This window comes from Nyctibius grandis, chromosome Z (genome assembly GCF_013368605.1).
Source record: "Nyctibius grandis isolate bNycGra1 chromosome Z, bNycGra1.pri, whole genome shotgun sequence".
Lineage (NCBI taxonomy): Eukaryota > Metazoa > Chordata > Aves > Nyctibiiformes > Nyctibiidae > Nyctibius > Nyctibius grandis.
The window spans coordinates 7,457,093-7,473,843 of record NC_090695.1 but is presented as its reverse complement, the minus strand read 5'-3'; the positions used below and the strand labels follow the sequence as shown (position 1 = coordinate 7,473,843).

The window sequence follows — 16,751 nt, the reverse complement described above, 5'->3', positions numbered from 1 at the left end:
TATGCTCTCTTCAGAAAACCCAGACTACTCATGTGCCTAGTTTATAAAGCTCCCTATATCAACCCTCATTTTGACAAGAGGGTGGTTTTGATTGTACCAGGCCTTTTTGGAACTTTTAGCTGTTAAAATAGTGAAAGCAGACAGATAAAAAATAATGACAGATCCAAACAGAGCAGACCACTGTAAGTACGGAATTCAAAGAGTTTACATCAGGTGATCCAGGTTTCATCCCATACTCCCTCACTTTTTAACTGAAATATTCTTTGCCCATGATAGGGAGTATTTGGAAAATGTACCACCCTACTTCCAGAGGCGATCTGTGAACCTTAATCTGTTGATCAGTGTCAGATGAAATTTCAGAAGCCTTAAGAAGTCTGAAGTCCTGTGTCCGAGATTAGCACTTTTTAGCATAAGAACACCTTGAAGGGTCAGAGGGAGATGTGAGACAGGTTAAAAGCTTACAAGCCAGAAAGGGGGAAAAAAAATAGGTGTTTTTCCCATTACTCTTTCAGCAAAAGCTGCTTGCAAATAAAAACCCTACCATCAGTATCTGCATTACCAGGGACTGCAATTTTTTACTTTAACATTTCAGTACTGCAGAAGCTGATGTCACTCGCCAAAGAAAACTTCCCTCTAATTTGGCAAGGCTTCAGAAGAGCAATCAACTATTAATCGTAACACTGGCTTACACTGCTAGTAGAGAAAGTTAGAAGAGATTTTGCCTGTGCTAAAAAATGTGGCTAAGCATAAATAGCTGGTCAAATGATCAAAGCTTTGAATAAAATAACCAGAGCATCAAACTGGATCTGCATCACAGAAACATCATTCTGCCTAGTATCCTGACCACTACCAGTAAGCCAGGTAGCTTTTAAACATGCAGGCAAAAAAAAAAATATATATATATAGTGATTGTTCCTATATCTGTAGGGTAGGATTTTTCCTAGGAAAAAAAAAAAGGAAAAAATGTGATAGGAAATTGATCCTACCACCAGTTTTCACCACTTACTGCCCTTTGCAGCAAGTCATAGCTTCTGAGTTTTCCACTTGGATTTGAACAAAGCTTTTCACCACAACTTTTCACAAGTTACTACAGAAATAGAAGCTCAGAAACCAGCTATTAGATGAGAGGCAGAAAGCACACAGTTTTCTGTAACTTCCCCGAGCACCTGGTATTCTGCTTAAGATGCAGTGCCTGTAGAAATACCTGTCATAGCTGGCAGCTACAAATATGCTTGTGGCAGCAGGAAACAATTGGCTCCAACTCCACTCGTTTTATTCAGTCAGGCTTTCTCTGGGGTTTGTTTTTTGTGCCAATGTGAAAGAGAAATAAGCGCTCCATAAGGCAAGGATTAAAACTTACTAGTTTTACCTACAGGACCACAAAACAGCATGTGCAGTCACTATTAGCAAAACACACATGGTAAGATGTCTCCATTTCTCACCATGATAAGCACTACAAGGGCCTAAAACAATCCCTGACACCGTTGCAGCTTCTGCAGTTTAGTTCTGACATGGAATACAATTCTTATACATGTATCTGCTTGCATGAAGGGTTTACTCTATACTGGGTTTTGCTGCAATACTTGTATGACTCCATCAAACACCGGGGCTGCAAAATGAGGTGCTCTAGTAGTACCTGAATTCACACCACATTCATCTGACACTGTTTTGGGAATTAATATACCCTGGGAGGTCAGCATTTCTCCCCAAGGATCTTGCTTTGTACAGCAAGAGGGCAGACAGACACACTGTCATTACAAGAGAAGAACCATCAGGGTTGCATCACTCAAGAATCCCACTGCTGAAAACAGCAACACTTCCTACTGTAGTCAAACCCATTCCCTCTATAAACTTCAAGCTGCTCATTGCTCCTGGTTCTTCTGTCAACCTGTCGCCATTTCTCAATCCTAACATTTGCTAGCTATTTTCCTACAGATTTTTAAGTGACTGCAGTTGCCAAGACAACCGCTCCATCAACATCAGCACCTCAGCTCATCTATCTTGGGCTTCCCTTCCGTTCACCATGACTTCTAGGAAATCAGCTGCCAGAAACAGTCATTTTGAAATCTGGCTTTTTTTCTTTTTTAAACTTTTAGTAGCCTTTGAGATCTTCCGTCCTAAGAATCTCACGTTCTTTTCATAGGAACAGATTTGTTTTAATTATACTCTCAGAAGTGAGGCCTCCTGTAAAGCTGGAAGAAGTCTGGTAGTTTAAATTCCAGGGCACTGAGGCAGTGAAGGGGAAGATGCAATCACAGAGGTATACATCCAAACCAGGTTTATGCATGCCTATGCTGTCGCTTTCAATAACTCACTGAAGTCTCCTTCTATTTTGTTTTGTTACCAAGAGCAGCAGAGAGTGACTCAATAGTTCTTATAATACTTATCAAACTCAGCCAGGCCTTGAAATGCATGCCCATATAGGTGTCTCTTTTAAAAAATATCACAGAACTTCCACAAAAAAATTAATAAGTGGATAATCCCCATAGCTATATGCATGTTTCAACTGAGTGAGGCTTAAGCTGTCCGAGTCTCCTGCCGTGGTAGCCATGAAACCTGGTGGCCAATTCAGCCCAGCACTGCAAGCACCCGAGTCCTCAGACGATGCAACACAGTTTCTAGGAGTTTCACAACAGCAAAAGTAGGGAAATAAGACCCTGCACAGCACTCCCCTTCCCCCAATCCATCTATGTTAGACCCAAAAAAGAAAGCATCACAACTTCAATCACAACAAGAGCTTTGATCAGAATTTACATCTTTTAAAATATAGGATAAGCCAACAGAAACAGTTAAGCCAGGTTTGGTTAAGTTCTACTACCAACAAAGCTACCAGCATCTCTGTCACATCAGCATTCGAAGCCATGCGAGAGCAGCTTCCCAAGTTCATGTCCTCATGGCCCTCGCTGCCGTGACTTACACACAGATTTACAGCTGCAACTGTACTAGCTTTGCATCCGTTAGCATGGATACTGGTAGCGGTCTAACCATGGCAACGTGGGATTAAGCATGGGCTGCAAAACCAGCTCATAAGCTGGGTCAATTCACAACTGGTGTTAAATATCGTGCTGTTGATACCAGACCATGACTGTGCTTGAGACAGGTTGAATGTGTCATTGCTACAACGCAGACGTACTTAAACACCATAAAATTATCTCAATGGTTTAGTGCCATGAACCTTGGTGGTTGACAAAATGTCACTGGAGAAAGCCTCAAGTATTCCTTTCACTGTACCTGTTAATACAAGGTTAACAAAACTAGAACAGGAAAAATTTTATATTCTGCCTGAAACTCAAACTCTACATGGCAATCACATTAAGCTGTGACCAAACATTATTGTATTGAATAATGATTATACAACAGCATTTATCAATGCATTTATAATTAAAGCAAATAAGTCTCTGGCAGTTAGAAACATGAGCTTTCCTTATACAAGGAAAGGTACCTGCAGGTCAGTTGTGCTGCAGTTTTCTATTTAAAGTGCTTGCTAAGTGTAGAATTTGGCTTTGTGCCCACGTGTTTTAAGCTCAGTGTTGTGGCATAGCCTGGGTAATTGCACTTCGGGTGACAAGCACAGCACAACTCTGAGGCATGTCAGTAACATACTTTAAACCTCGTCTTAACTTACTAGACCCAAATCTTGCCCTGTGAACGCGCCGGCTCCACAAAGGGCCAGGCCAGGCTGTTTCCCTGGCCATGCTATGGAGCCGCGAGCCGTTTCACACTTCCACACTTGACACCAAATCTGCATGACGGTTTTGCTAAGCTGAGAGGCTTTATTTTGAACCTAATCTTCAAAGCACAGGAGAGAAGACCTGGGGTGGCTGTAGTAGAAGAGCACAGGAGCTGGAGCAATTAAGACAGTACAAGAAAGAAACCCCAGAGGTGGGAGGTAGAGAAGCTGGGTAGCTCTGAAATCAGTGCAGATCCCTCTGACATTTCAAACAGAGAGGCAGCCAAGGCATAGCTTTGCCTCCTCCAACGAGAAGTTTACCCAGATTCTCCCTGATACTCTTTCTGAGAATTATTTGTGAAGCCCACATAGCATACATCTCCCCCAGCAAGCCTACATACCCAGGCCTTGACTTGATGGCTTTCTCTTCACCACCAGGAATGTCCCCCTCCTCCCCCAGGTTAAGTTACACAACCCCAGCTTTATTTTTTGCTCTTAGAGAATTGCTGCAGCTGCCTCACGGACAAAGTCTGTGCAGAGGAGTGTGACTTGTCAGTACATCAGGATCTGTGCTGAGGAGCTTCAGGAATATTTTTAAAAAAACAGGAATAAGAAGTTCTTATTCCAAAAATCTTTTTGCTTTTGTGCTTAAGCAGCCTGTAAGCTATTCACTTGACAATTTCTTCAGCTATTCCAAACTTAAATACTGTACTTGTAAACATACAAGTAGAATTTGTTTTGGAAGAAAGCTTTCCCATGTGCTATTTATAAAAAGCAAAACGCTTTCTACCTACACATTTAGTCAACTATGCTATTATAAGATATATCCATTTTATATAAAAATGTTAATTTATCCAGGATCATGAATACAAACCCATTACAGATAAGACTTTTAGTCCCTACCCTGTTCACCAAATTATAGCCTCTTACTGTTGTCAAAGTACACTTTGGCCCCACTGTACATTCAATCAAAGCTGTACAAAGCCCCCGTACTCCTACATGACTCTTCCAATCCTAGCCCCGTGTCCTTCAGATGAGCACCTCTTACATTCACCAACAGACCTAGAACAATGCATTGCATTGGCTCTCTCATCCTGTTTGTGTAGCATCCGCAGACTATTCTCGACAAGTGCCACGCTTCACCCACACAAAGGGCCTAACAGATGATGAATTCTGGACTGTGCATCCCTTTCACCCAGTCTAACATCAGATCCTAGCGATTCACATTCAGAGTAAATGTGACACAGCAATATTTAATAGCTTTACCAAACAAAGTTCAAATAAACATGTACCTAAGAAAGCTTGTTGGCTGCTACCTAGCAGAAGACAGTATTTGGTTGACCATATGAGTATCTAGCAGACACAAACCTTTCTTGGAAGAAGCACATTTCCCATAACCCTCTTATTTTAAGTTGACATCATCCAGTTATTTATCTGCAAATTAAGATCCAAATTCAACATGCCAACCAAGTGTTAATAGCAGGCTTTTGGCTCAGCCTAAATCTTGTCATCCTCAGTTTTTCTGCATCACTACAGTTGCCTAGCTTGAAGTCTCTTCCAGGCATAGGGACTCTCCTTCCCAGTATCATCATCATGCTCTTCTGCCACAACACACCATCTTCATAATATTTTTTGGTTTTAATAAAAAGATTTAGAATAGTGTTTAGATTACAACAGTGCAAAACCCCCTACTATTCATACAGAATTTGCTCCAGGAAACATACTGTATCTATTCTTCTTTCTAGAGTAGAGAAGTCACTGCTCTGTACTTAAGAAGAGGGAAGAAAAACCCCACAACTAAGACTCCCAGCTATGAACCAACGCTGAAGAAAACAGCTAGGAGATCACAAATAAATTCGTGCACATGAGAGTTAAAGATACAGAACGGATGCAGCCTTCCAACACCTCAAGAGTTTCTTTCTATCCACAAACCTCCATTCAGAGCTTTGCTAGATCTGCTGAAGTGTAACTCACAGGCTATCCCTAGCATCACCAGCAAGTTTACTTTTGCTTTAGTAGCAGAAACTAGCCATCTTAGAAGTGTTGGTTAGGAGTAGGCAGGTCAAAAATACTTCATTGTTCTCTTAGAAATAGGTGAAAGTCATCCACATGCTCAGCAAAGCTGATAGCTGCAGAGGGGAAGCTGAAACAGAACAAGGCTGAGACACCAGGAGCTCTGATCAGGTCACACGTGGTGACCTTATGTCAGCCCTCAGTCATACCCCAGAGTACAGTCAGTCCAGCACAGGAAGAGAGACAAAGGAAAAGGGGGACACCTGAGATGGGCTTGGATTGCAAGAGACCTCAAGACTGATGATGAGGCCTGGTAGCATGACAATGACAGGTCTTTTGTGGCCAAGCGTATTAGAGCCTTCCTCCATGCCTCTGCCATTGCACAGAGATGACCCCAGAGCAGCATTACCTACTTGGACAGCAGGCAACATCTCAAGTATGGTGCACGTGCTGAAGATTGCTCAAGATATCCCCATGTGACATTTCACTGCACCCCATGAGGCCTGGGAACAGGCAATGCCATGCTTTGGGATGGCTACTCGCAACCCTTACCCCAACCTGACCTGACCCACCACTTAACAACATGCCTACAACTCCCAGCAGGCAGGTCCCTGTCTAACGTAGGCAGCTCATACCTACAGCAGCCAGCCTAGCTGTGGTCTCCATGCATATTACCATTAAGCAGCATGGCTTTTCATGGCTTTTGTTGATTGACAGCATGCTACTTAATTGTCCCTTGCAGGCAAAATATGGTCTCTGGTTGAAGAGCTTAAGCACAAGCATATCACTCACACCAGAGAACTGAGCCAAAGTGAACAACTAAATACTTAGTAGGCATGGGATAAGCCTACAGCTTGGATGAAAATTAATGATCACTTGTCCAAGTTGAACATTAAGCGGGCTGCTTCAAATCAGTGAAATTAGAGTATCACCTCTAACAACACCAGAAGCCAGACTTACTCCATAACATCCTGAAGAAAGTGGCCAAGACCAACAGCCTTTTGATCCCATCCCTCCTTAGTAACTAATACACCTACAATCTCTTTCCAACTGGAGAATAGCCATACATGATATGGGTTCAAGACTGCGAACTGTGCTATTATTGCCATTTAAAATGGAGCTCCACAGAGTGATGCTCCACAATGACCCTGCCAAGGCTGGTCTTTAGCTCCTGATGAGTCTGCCCATAATCCTCCAAGGGACAAAACAAATTTCAATATTAACAGGTTTTCAAAAATAATCCAGTAAGTTCCAAAATGTAAAAGCCCAAATGTTCACAGTCTAGCCCACCTATCCAGCTTCTCGCAGTAGACCTGCTTTGCTGTATTTCAGGCCACAGACAGCCAAGCTTCTTCCACACAAATGAAAGACTGCTACCAGCAGAAAAAAAAGTCAGTTAAATTTCACAGAAAGCACATTAGTCAAATTTTGAAGTACATAAGCCTTCAGGTTTCTGGCAGACACTGAGAAATGGAAATCATTCCATATGTTGGTCTCAAAACTTCCATTTTATATGCTCCAATGGTGATCATACAGCAATATAAAATGCCTAGTTTCATTTAGAAGTTCACTGGTCTTTCAAAAAAGTGACAAAAGGTCCTCTACAGCAAATTGTTTAAACATGACTGTGGTTGTCTCAGGGAACAGACACTTGACACTTCAAGAATTATACAAAAGAAACATTACCATCATCCACTGAATTTGACCACCAAGTTTTCAGCAGGAGTTGAGCCTCAAAGCCTTTTTTTGCTTAGCCGTTTGAATAACTTATGGCCACAACAAAGAAAAAACGGGTTAGGCAGAGAGCCCACTGAATTGGCAGTGTCATTAAGAACAGACAAGACCTTCGCTTTCCACTTTCATTGAAAAGCACCATGCACTTTCATCTGAAACATTTGGGTATGGGCGTTTTGTTACCATATGAAAGACAAATTAGAACGGACTTAGAAAACAGCTACAAGACACTTAAAGGGTACAAAAGAGACCTTAACCTCCCAAGCTATACACCCCTGAAAGGCATTCAGCTAAGTGTGGGTACAGTTACTATTCTGCAAGAGAAGTAACCATGAGCACTGAAATGAAATTCCGTTTTCTTCAATCCATTGTAAGAAGCCCATTCTTTTAATAAAGGTGAGTGCTTTTAGAGATAGTTATTCTAGCCAAGATAAGCAAACATTTCCACACCAGTGTAGTTTACATCCATGAATTAGAGGCTTCTATGTGTCTTCACAGGATGTATTGTAAGTCAAAGCTACTCCAACGCACAGCTTTTGTTTTGACAAGGCCAAAGAGTGCTGCAAAAGAATATTACTTCAGCCCTTGCCTAGGTCTGACAGTGAAACGAACAAGTGTCTACCACACAAGAATTGACCCAAGTGGCATAACTGGCTAAACACTGGTCCTTACTGTTCTAATACTCTGGCTAAGGGTTTTGCATCTCAACTCCTCCACTTATTTTGCTGCAAACTGGTTTAACATTTTAACAATGTTAAAACATGTTTTAAATACTTTAACTAGGATACATATCTTAACTTGGGGAAGAGTCACATAGCTATTGCAGACACGTTCCTACTGCTAAGGACTTAAGTTCCAGCTCCCAAGCAAAAGTCCTTTACCTGAATTTCTAAATGACTTGTGTAATTTTAAGAGAACAAAACAGATCAATGGGAACATGTCAGTTCATGCTTTTAGTACTAAAACCTTAAGGAGCAAGACGCAGCCTCCCTGTCAGGCAGTGTTCTCCATTAATCACAAGTACTCAGATATCTGAAAGTGTCATCCACTTAAGACAGCCCCTTTATGTAGCCCTTGCTCTCCATGTGATAGCCTCAATTAAAAAAAAACCAAAACATCCAGGAAGTCTTAAGGTCACATTTCAAGTCAAGCAAGATTCCAAAATATCCTGCATGCACGCCAATTCAGTAGCTTTATCATTTTTCTCCTATTTGTAGGCCACTTTGGGCAAATATTTATGCATCTTAAGTATTTCAGAAAATGTGGACATAAGTAATCCATCAATTTGGCTCATTTTGGCTACTAGTGTTTCAGAGGAGGTACACAATGCCGAAGTTATTACTATTAAACTGGTCTGGTGAGATGAGACATTCTCAGTAGAGTCACTACTGCACAAGCTTAGTAAGATTAACTGCAATTCCTCTAACTCGTAATGCTGGGTAAAACACTAAGGTTTTAAAAATGAAGTAGCACTCTGGAAATAGCAAGCTAATTTTGTGCACGTGCATATGTGTATGTGCACATCTGATCACGCGCAGCCCAAATTACAAGAGGACCTGCTATATTATGAGTCACATAACCTCTAGTCCATTGACACTGCAGTCTATCTGTAACTCTGCTACATCTCCAACTTCAACTCAATTACACGTAAGTTCTACATAAAATCTCCACCGTTTAGTCCATACTATTCACTACTATGAATACCTGATGATGATCGTAAACTACACAGCCAAACTGCATGTCAAAGATCAGAGTTAAGGTTCTGCAAGAGTTTTTTTCTGGCATTTCTTACCCTCTAGATGCAAAATTAGCATCATGTAGTAAACCTAAAGTGCTATTAAAGATAAGATACCCAGTGTGAGTATATCACTATGTAAAATAGCAGGCAGTGTAAGCGTGACTTCAGAAACAGTGAGCTAAAACATGTTTGAGCTCTTGAGAAGTTATTGATATGGTCCCACACTCAGACACTGGCAGAACATCACTGCAATACAGGAGATCTTAAGGATTTACCAGGTGAACAAAAAAAAAAAAAAGAACAACCTTCTAACACTAGAGTCAAAAATTTCCACTAACTCCTATAACACAAACCAAATCCAAAGCTATCCATATACTTTTAGTTACTATATCTTGCACAGACTGGCGAGAAATTTCAAGAGGCACAGTTCTTCGCACTGTTATCCAAGAAAAAAAATCAGGTTCTATTTTACCTTATCCAAGGATCATTCTGTGCAAACTCATGGAAATAGAGCCAAACAATGGAAAAGTTATGCAAACCGACAGTGCTCAATCTTTCCAAACAGAAAGCTTTCCGTTTTTATTCTAATGGCAGAGGTGGGCTGTGCTACAGCTCTTCTCTTGCCATACAACAGGACCTAATTGCACACGCTCTTGTGTTTTCAGGCCGTGTTAGAACTGGAAATCAGTATCTTTGCATACACAATAACCCTACCTGGATCAGAGTAGCCCTAGGGAAAGGACTGGGAGCTGGCTACCATCATTACCTTACCCATTACCCCTGAGGATGGGCAGCTGTCCAAAACAGGCTACAGGCTGGGTGAGCTGTCTGGGGGGTTTTGTGGGGCCCACAGACATAGCCATCCAAAAAAACACATGCAACAGCAGAGTGAGGGTCAAACAGGTATTTCCCAGGCCTGAGAGTTAGAGGTCATAACTCTGCTTATAATCAGTGAACCAACATCAGAAGTTTCTTCCCTCCCTGCCTGCAGACAGCTTAGTGGTTCTTTCGCTTTAGAGATAGCCTGCTCTGAACAAGAGCTCTTCAGACCTGGAGGGCGCAAATCCAGGCTCTATTCTCCTGCAGTTCTGTATCCCTTTGCTGCATCAAACCTCTGCTTATTAGCATCAATGATACCTAAAGGCAACAAAAATAGAAGAGAAGCTCTGCAGCACCATGTAACGCAGAGGCCTGCAGAAGGCAGCTTTTGTACCGAGAGTACCACACATTTTTTCCTTGGCACCAAGGAAGAGTTTTGTGGAGTTAAATGTTCTACCAGTTACATAATTCTAGGTGCTTAAGAAACTTCTATTTGCTTCATTTTAAGCTTTCTGGGAAGTAGCCTACAATACCAAACTTTTAAACATGGTGCTCATAGTTGCCATCAGTTATCCGTAAGTAAGTTCCGTATCGATTTTCTGCTCTGAAAAAAGAATTATTCCCACATACTGCAAATTGCCTTGGCATCAAAACAAATCAGTTGGAAGAAGCTGAGATCCAACAATACAGAACTCTAAACAGCACGTGGTTAATCAGTTACAAAAAGCGAGGAAAATAATGTCTTGACAAGGACTAAATAGTACCCAAATTACTTGAGAAAACTAAGCATAATGCTTGGAGTTTTTTCCCCCCACTCCAACTTTGTGTCAAGACTTGCTCCTTCAAGTAGCAAAAATATCTTATGAAAAAAATTGCTTTAAGAACTATCAAATAGCACTCTAACAATGCAGTTAATTTTTCTTGTTTCCTTTCATGTTAGATGTATTCATTTTCATCTACCCAGCCTACATCACCTCTGAAGGAGCTTTTAATATTGACTCTTGCTCTACATTAAACATGCTTCTTTACACAGCATACTTGGTCAAACCATGCTTCTGGGCAGCGCTATGTGTTTAATAATGAAGTTTCTATTTGTATAATTTCTCACTTGCACCTTCCTGAAAGGTTGGTTCCCAGCACAAGAATACCATTCAACTATAAAAATGAGAAGAATTTCCTTTTGTAAAAACAATCAAAAGCTGTGATGCTAAGGTGCAATTGGACCAAACATGCAGAGCTTTGAGTAAGCCATCAGGAAGCCCCTCCTAATAGTTCTGCAAGTACCCTGAAAACATCTCTTGATCAAAGCATTGAGCAGAGGTTTACCAGCCTTCAGGCTCTCAAGGCCCAAGCATCAAAGTAAGACACTGGATTTCAAGGCAGACAGAGAGACCGATCAACAGGCAGCTGAGATGGTGAAAGCTTCACCATGCACAGCCCTCAGCCACTGAAATCTAGCCCAACTAGCACCTATCATCACCACATTACAGCTTAATAACCTTTGTTGTGGTGGTCCCCATTTAAGTATCAGCTGCCATAATTGAAGGTGATGGAGTCCTCCTGCCACGTAGCAGAGAACCCTCTCAGCTGAATGGAAGATGCCTATGGCATAAAGGTGGCATCAATGAACTGCTCATGTGTGGTTCTGCAGACTACAGCACTATCTGGTTCTCTACTGCTCAGGCACTGCCTGCAAAACCAGAGAAACATTCCCATTGTTTCCAGAGCAATTCAGAACTACCACACAGCCCAGCAGGGTCTGATCTAAAGACCTGTCTTATCACACCACATCCTTCCCAGCTGACCTAAGAAAGAAGCAACTGGCACTATCTATGACCTGGACATGAAGCATTTCATTCCAAGAAAAATCTTCCCTTTGTGACTCAAAAAAATTCAATAACAGTTGTGAGCAAATCAACATCTTAGAAACACAAGGTCTACACACCTTTCACCCTTAAACAAACTCTGAATTAGCCAGGGACCAAAAATCAGGTTCACCTATTGCAATCAAATACCTGTAGCCCAACACAACTGATTCTGCCAGAAACTTTAGTCAAACTGGCAATTTCTTGCTGACAGCAGCTGAGGGACAGACATTTGTTCTTGTCACTGGACCTCTGTGTAGGACTTAACATCACTGATCTTGAGCTACTTTTGCCTGGCCAGCAAGGAATGGGAGGTAACCAGCGCATGGAATAGCTCAACTCCTTCCTTGAGGGTGGTAATCAGGAACTTAAGCAAAGGGTTGCCCAAAACATTATTCCTGGTCATACTACATAGCTACATAAAGTCAGTAGATGAGGCAAAGGTTGATTTAACCTCCACTGCAGATGTGCACCTTCAGCTGATCATACAGCAGGGGCTTGAGGTTCAGGACCGCTCCTATCCCTCGCTGATACAAGCTGCTCTTCCCAAAGTGGTTGCTTCTGAAGGCTGCTGCCCTTTCCATCTAGCTGGGAGGTTCTAAACTATGAAGTACTGCAGCAGATCTGAGCATTGTTTATTAGCTGATAAAATACGCTTAGATGCTGTGCTTTCATTTTTTAAGAAGTCTCTGACTTTGTTACAGCCAGCACTAAGGTTTTGATAACTTACCATTTAAAACATTCAGGGGGACATGCTTTCTGCTTCAATTTATCAAATGCTAGAGCTACAGGATTAGCAATTGAAACCAGAATCTGTTGAAATGTTGAGCCAGCTTTTAGCAGCAGTAGCTCCTGTCAAGGAGGTGCAAAGAGAGAGCACTTTCCTCATTTCAGTTTATTCAGCTAGTTCAACAGCCCAGAGAGAAAGGTCGTATTTCTCCAAGAATAAACAACGTGCCAAAAGCTGATGTTACCAGCTCCAAGAGCTCCATGAGCACAAATCAAGTGTTTGTATTCCCAATCAACCATCACTAACACTTTCTTTATTAAGGTCACATTAAACACAGGTTTTCCTCAAAATACTTACACTTGAGCTTAACTAGAAGCCTTTGTACTTCCCCTGCAGTTCCTACTCTCAAATCACACCTCAAGTGGAAGAAATTTCCCAAATTCTCATCTCCACAAAGTTTAAAAAAAAGTTACATCCTGTAATTGCATATTTCTACTCCTGCTTACCTAATGTTAGGAGGCTATAAATACAAAACAAGATGAAGCTAGATATTTCATCAAGTCAAGAAACCTGAAAAAGAAATCTGATCTGAACTAGTGCTCACCTTGCATACACAGTGAATATATCACAGAAGTCACCCCACCAAATGAAGTTTAGGGTATTCATCTTCTCTCAAAACAATTCAGTAAGCCAAGTCTAACACATCTAAAGGTTTGCCTGAAGGCTCAACACAAAGAAAGCCAAGAACATCACTTCTCAAGAAAACAGGACTCCTTCTCCCTAGGAACAGATGAGGATCTAAGACCACTTTTTCCAGTGACTGAAAATTTAGGATGCATAACCAAAAATCAAATGCTACCAAAACAAACAAAAAAAACCCCACCAAACCATGCACAGCTCCTCATGGAGGGAAGATGAGAACAGAAATGACATATGACAGACTTCAGCCATGCTTCTTGAAGAGAATGTCTCTGCTGTGGAGGGGTGAAGGCATCATGAAACCCTAGTCTCCCACTCTCGAAGTATCACAGGATGGTTCAGAAGAATTTAGAAGACAGACACAACAGTTCAAGGACACCAAATATAAAACCAGACACCACATTCTTAATACTGAGATAAGGCAGCTGGAAACCTTGCCTAAATCTGCACTTGTTAACACACATCCTCAGGTTATTTCACAGGCTGCTTCAACTTCTTCCCAGGAACAATTATAAACATACAGTCCAGACAGCTCCCCAACCAAAGAGAAATATTTTGACCCATTGTGATTTCTTTGAAAACAAATGGATGAGTAACATAAGTGCAGGAAGAGTTCGCCAAACTATTTGGATGTAAAAATGACCCAGTCACCAACCCAAGACGAGGGCAACTTCCTGTATAAGTAATAATGGAGGTGAGTCTAAGAATATACCTATCACACCTACATGAGTAATCCAGCCAGCTCATTACAAAAGTCAAGCCTTGTGCCAAAGCCTTCCCTTCCTTCAAAACAAGGAGGCCAAACTGAACGTGACTCAAATCTATTGTTCCCCAAGCTAGAGGTTATTGTGGTTTTGTGGAACAAAACTCTTAAACCTTGACCCAGAGAGGCCACGAGGCACCAAAGATGCACGTTAGCCAAGCAGAGATCATCCAAAAATCTTTTCTGTTTGACAGAAGCCAAAGGGCTTGAAATGGGAGACACAGGAGCCACTACTAAAACAACAGCTCCTGAGAGAAGCAAGCTGAAGGGGACAATATTTTGCCAGAGACTAAGCAGACATCAAGTGCAAAGGGGTATGCCCAATGCAACACATCTTCTGCAGGCATCCAGGTTTTTTAATTGCTCTTTTAAGAAAAATGTGTAATCCCTCTTCTTCGTCCAGTTGTTTTGAGCATTTAAGTTTGTTCCCTTTGGTTCCTTTCTGGGACAGCAGTGCCAGATTTCTTGCTTACTGCATTTGCAAGAGGGGAAATAACAACCACAGAAGTTTTTTTGGATTAACAGGAAGGTTGATAGAGGAATTGAAAGCATTTATCTACCTTCACCAACGAAGAGTTGCCATAGCCCTTTGAAGGCTGCCTTCTAAAAGTTTAGAGAGGAAGAAAAGAAAAAGAGAGGGGAAAAAAATAATGACAAAAAACAGTCCTGAAGCACCTTGAAGTTTTGAGGAAAACACAGCCTTTATCCTGAATTAGTCACCCTACACAGGATGCTCCTGGGCGAGGAGCAAAGCAATCGAGGGAAGGCAGGGAAGCCCCTTCCTTGGAAAGAAATACACCCAGACCAGAGCCAAGAGAGCAGCTTGGGGGTGGAAGGGAAGAATTTACACCCTGCCACGAGGCACCTGCCTTTCTTTGGGGTTAAAATAGGGAAATCACATAACAGAGTCGGCGGTGGCGCGGGCCCCTCTCCCCAGAGCGCGTCCCGAGGGAGACCGCCGGGGAGGGGAGAGGTCCCGCAGGCCCCAGGCAGCCTGCCCTGCAGACCGGCCCCGGCCCCCCGCCGCCGGGCACCACCCACGGGCGCCGGGCCTCCCTGCCCTCCTCCTGCCGCAGGCCCCGGCCCCCTCCCGCGGCGGGCGGAGGGGCTGACAGCGGCCGCGGGCCCGCCGCCCCACCGGGACCCCTCCGAGCCCGACAAGGAGGCCCGGGCAGGCGGAGTAAGGTGGCGGGGAACGTGCAGGCCCCAGCGGCGGCTCCCCGCTACCACCGCGGCGGCGGGAGGCCCGGTCCGCCGGCGGGGCGGGGTGGGGGGGAGGGGGGGGGGGGGAGGCCGTACCTTGAAGTAGCCGCCCTCGTAGAGCGTGTTGGGGGGCCCGAAGATCGCCACCTCCCAGTTGTAGAGGTCGGACTCGTCGACCAGGGTGATGCGGAAGCCCTCCACCGGCTCCTCCTGCAGCGACTTCAGCTCCAGCATCAGCGCCTTCTGCGAGCTGCTCATCTGCTGCTGGGCCATGGCGCGGCCCCCGCCGCCCCCGCCGTCCCCCGCCGCCCCCCGCCGCCCCCCGCCGCCGCCCCGCGCTCCCGCCGCTGCCGCCGCCGCGCTGTCCCGCGGGCCCCCGCCCCTCCGCGCGCTAACAGCCGCCGCCGCCGCCACTTCCTTTTGTGACGGCGCCCGCTCGCCGCTGACCTCAGCGCGCCGCGCCGCGCCACGCCCCCGCCGCACGGCAAACCCCGCCCCGCCGCGCGGCAAACCGCGCCCCTCCGCGCGGCAAACCCCGCCCCGCCGCGCGGCAAGCCCCGCCCCCACAGGCGCCCTTAAAGGGGCAGCGCTCCCCGCCGCCCCGCGCGTGGGGGGTGTGGGGGAGGGAGCCCCCGGGCTGCGTCGGCCCCTCACGGGCCAGGCCCGCATCTCCCCGCCGGCGAGGCCCGGCCCCACGGCGCCTGGCTGAGGAGACCGCGGGGCAGGGGAGAAGCCACGTGCTGGGCTGAGCCGGGCGGTGCTGCGCAGGGGTCGCGGGTGGGCACGGCGCGCCCCGCGCTGTTGCGCTGACGGACACCCGCGGCCAAAAAAGAGCCGTTTTTGTACAAAGGGTTGTTTTTGGGGAGCGACACTGCACGACCCAGCATCCCCCGAGAATCCTGCAGCAACCCCAAGCAGCAGCGGGAGAGGAGCAGGCAGCTGCCCGCCTCCCACGGGGGTTATTTTCACGTGGCTCCGCGGATGTGCGAGGTGCCACGGGCAGAAAATGCCGTTTCAGTCCTTCCTCCCATTCCCCGACCCGGCTAAGGGAGCAAAACCTTAGCAGAGGTGGCGAGGTACATTGACCTGTGAGCTTGAGCAAGCGCCTATTCCTTAGCAAGCCGCTAACAAGTAACATAAATATTATTCGTTGTAAAAATAAAGAAAGAAAAATAAGAACGAGATTATGCAGGAGGAGGAGAAGCAGCATAGCACAGCTCCAGATGGTGCAAATCTGGGTTTCACTTCTGAAAGTATTAATGCACGTACCAGCCCATCAGCCAGAGTGTAGGACCACCCTTGCAAGCTGGACATCTTATCTCAGCCAGGAGAGGGGAAATAATAAGGATGCAACAGCCCTGACAGAGAAAAGCTGATGCGTTTTTCTTGAATTAAAGAATGAACGTGGTTCTAACAGGAATAACTTAAATAACTAATAGGCTGTGATGAGTTCTAAATTAGTTGTAATGTCTCCCCCAAAATATCAAGAGTTATTTGAAGGAAATCTCTGCTGTCTG

The 16,751-nt window shown here is 44.5% G+C and overlaps 1 protein-coding gene across 1 annotated transcript in view; it reads right to left on the bottom strand.

Annotated features, from left to right (window-relative positions):
• Window positions 1-15,526, bottom strand: part of LOC137676066 (ubiquitin-conjugating enzyme E2 R2) — a 55,414-nt gene extending 39,888 nt beyond the window's left edge. The window contains exon 1 of the mRNA XM_068422579.1: window positions 15,331-15,526. Within this exon, the coding sequence (XP_068278680.1) occupies window positions 15,331-15,507 (177 nt within the window). The 5' untranslated portion in view covers window positions 15,508-15,526. The remainder of the gene's footprint in view (window positions 1-15,330) is intronic.
• Window positions 15,527-16,751: the final 1,225 nt, after the last annotated feature.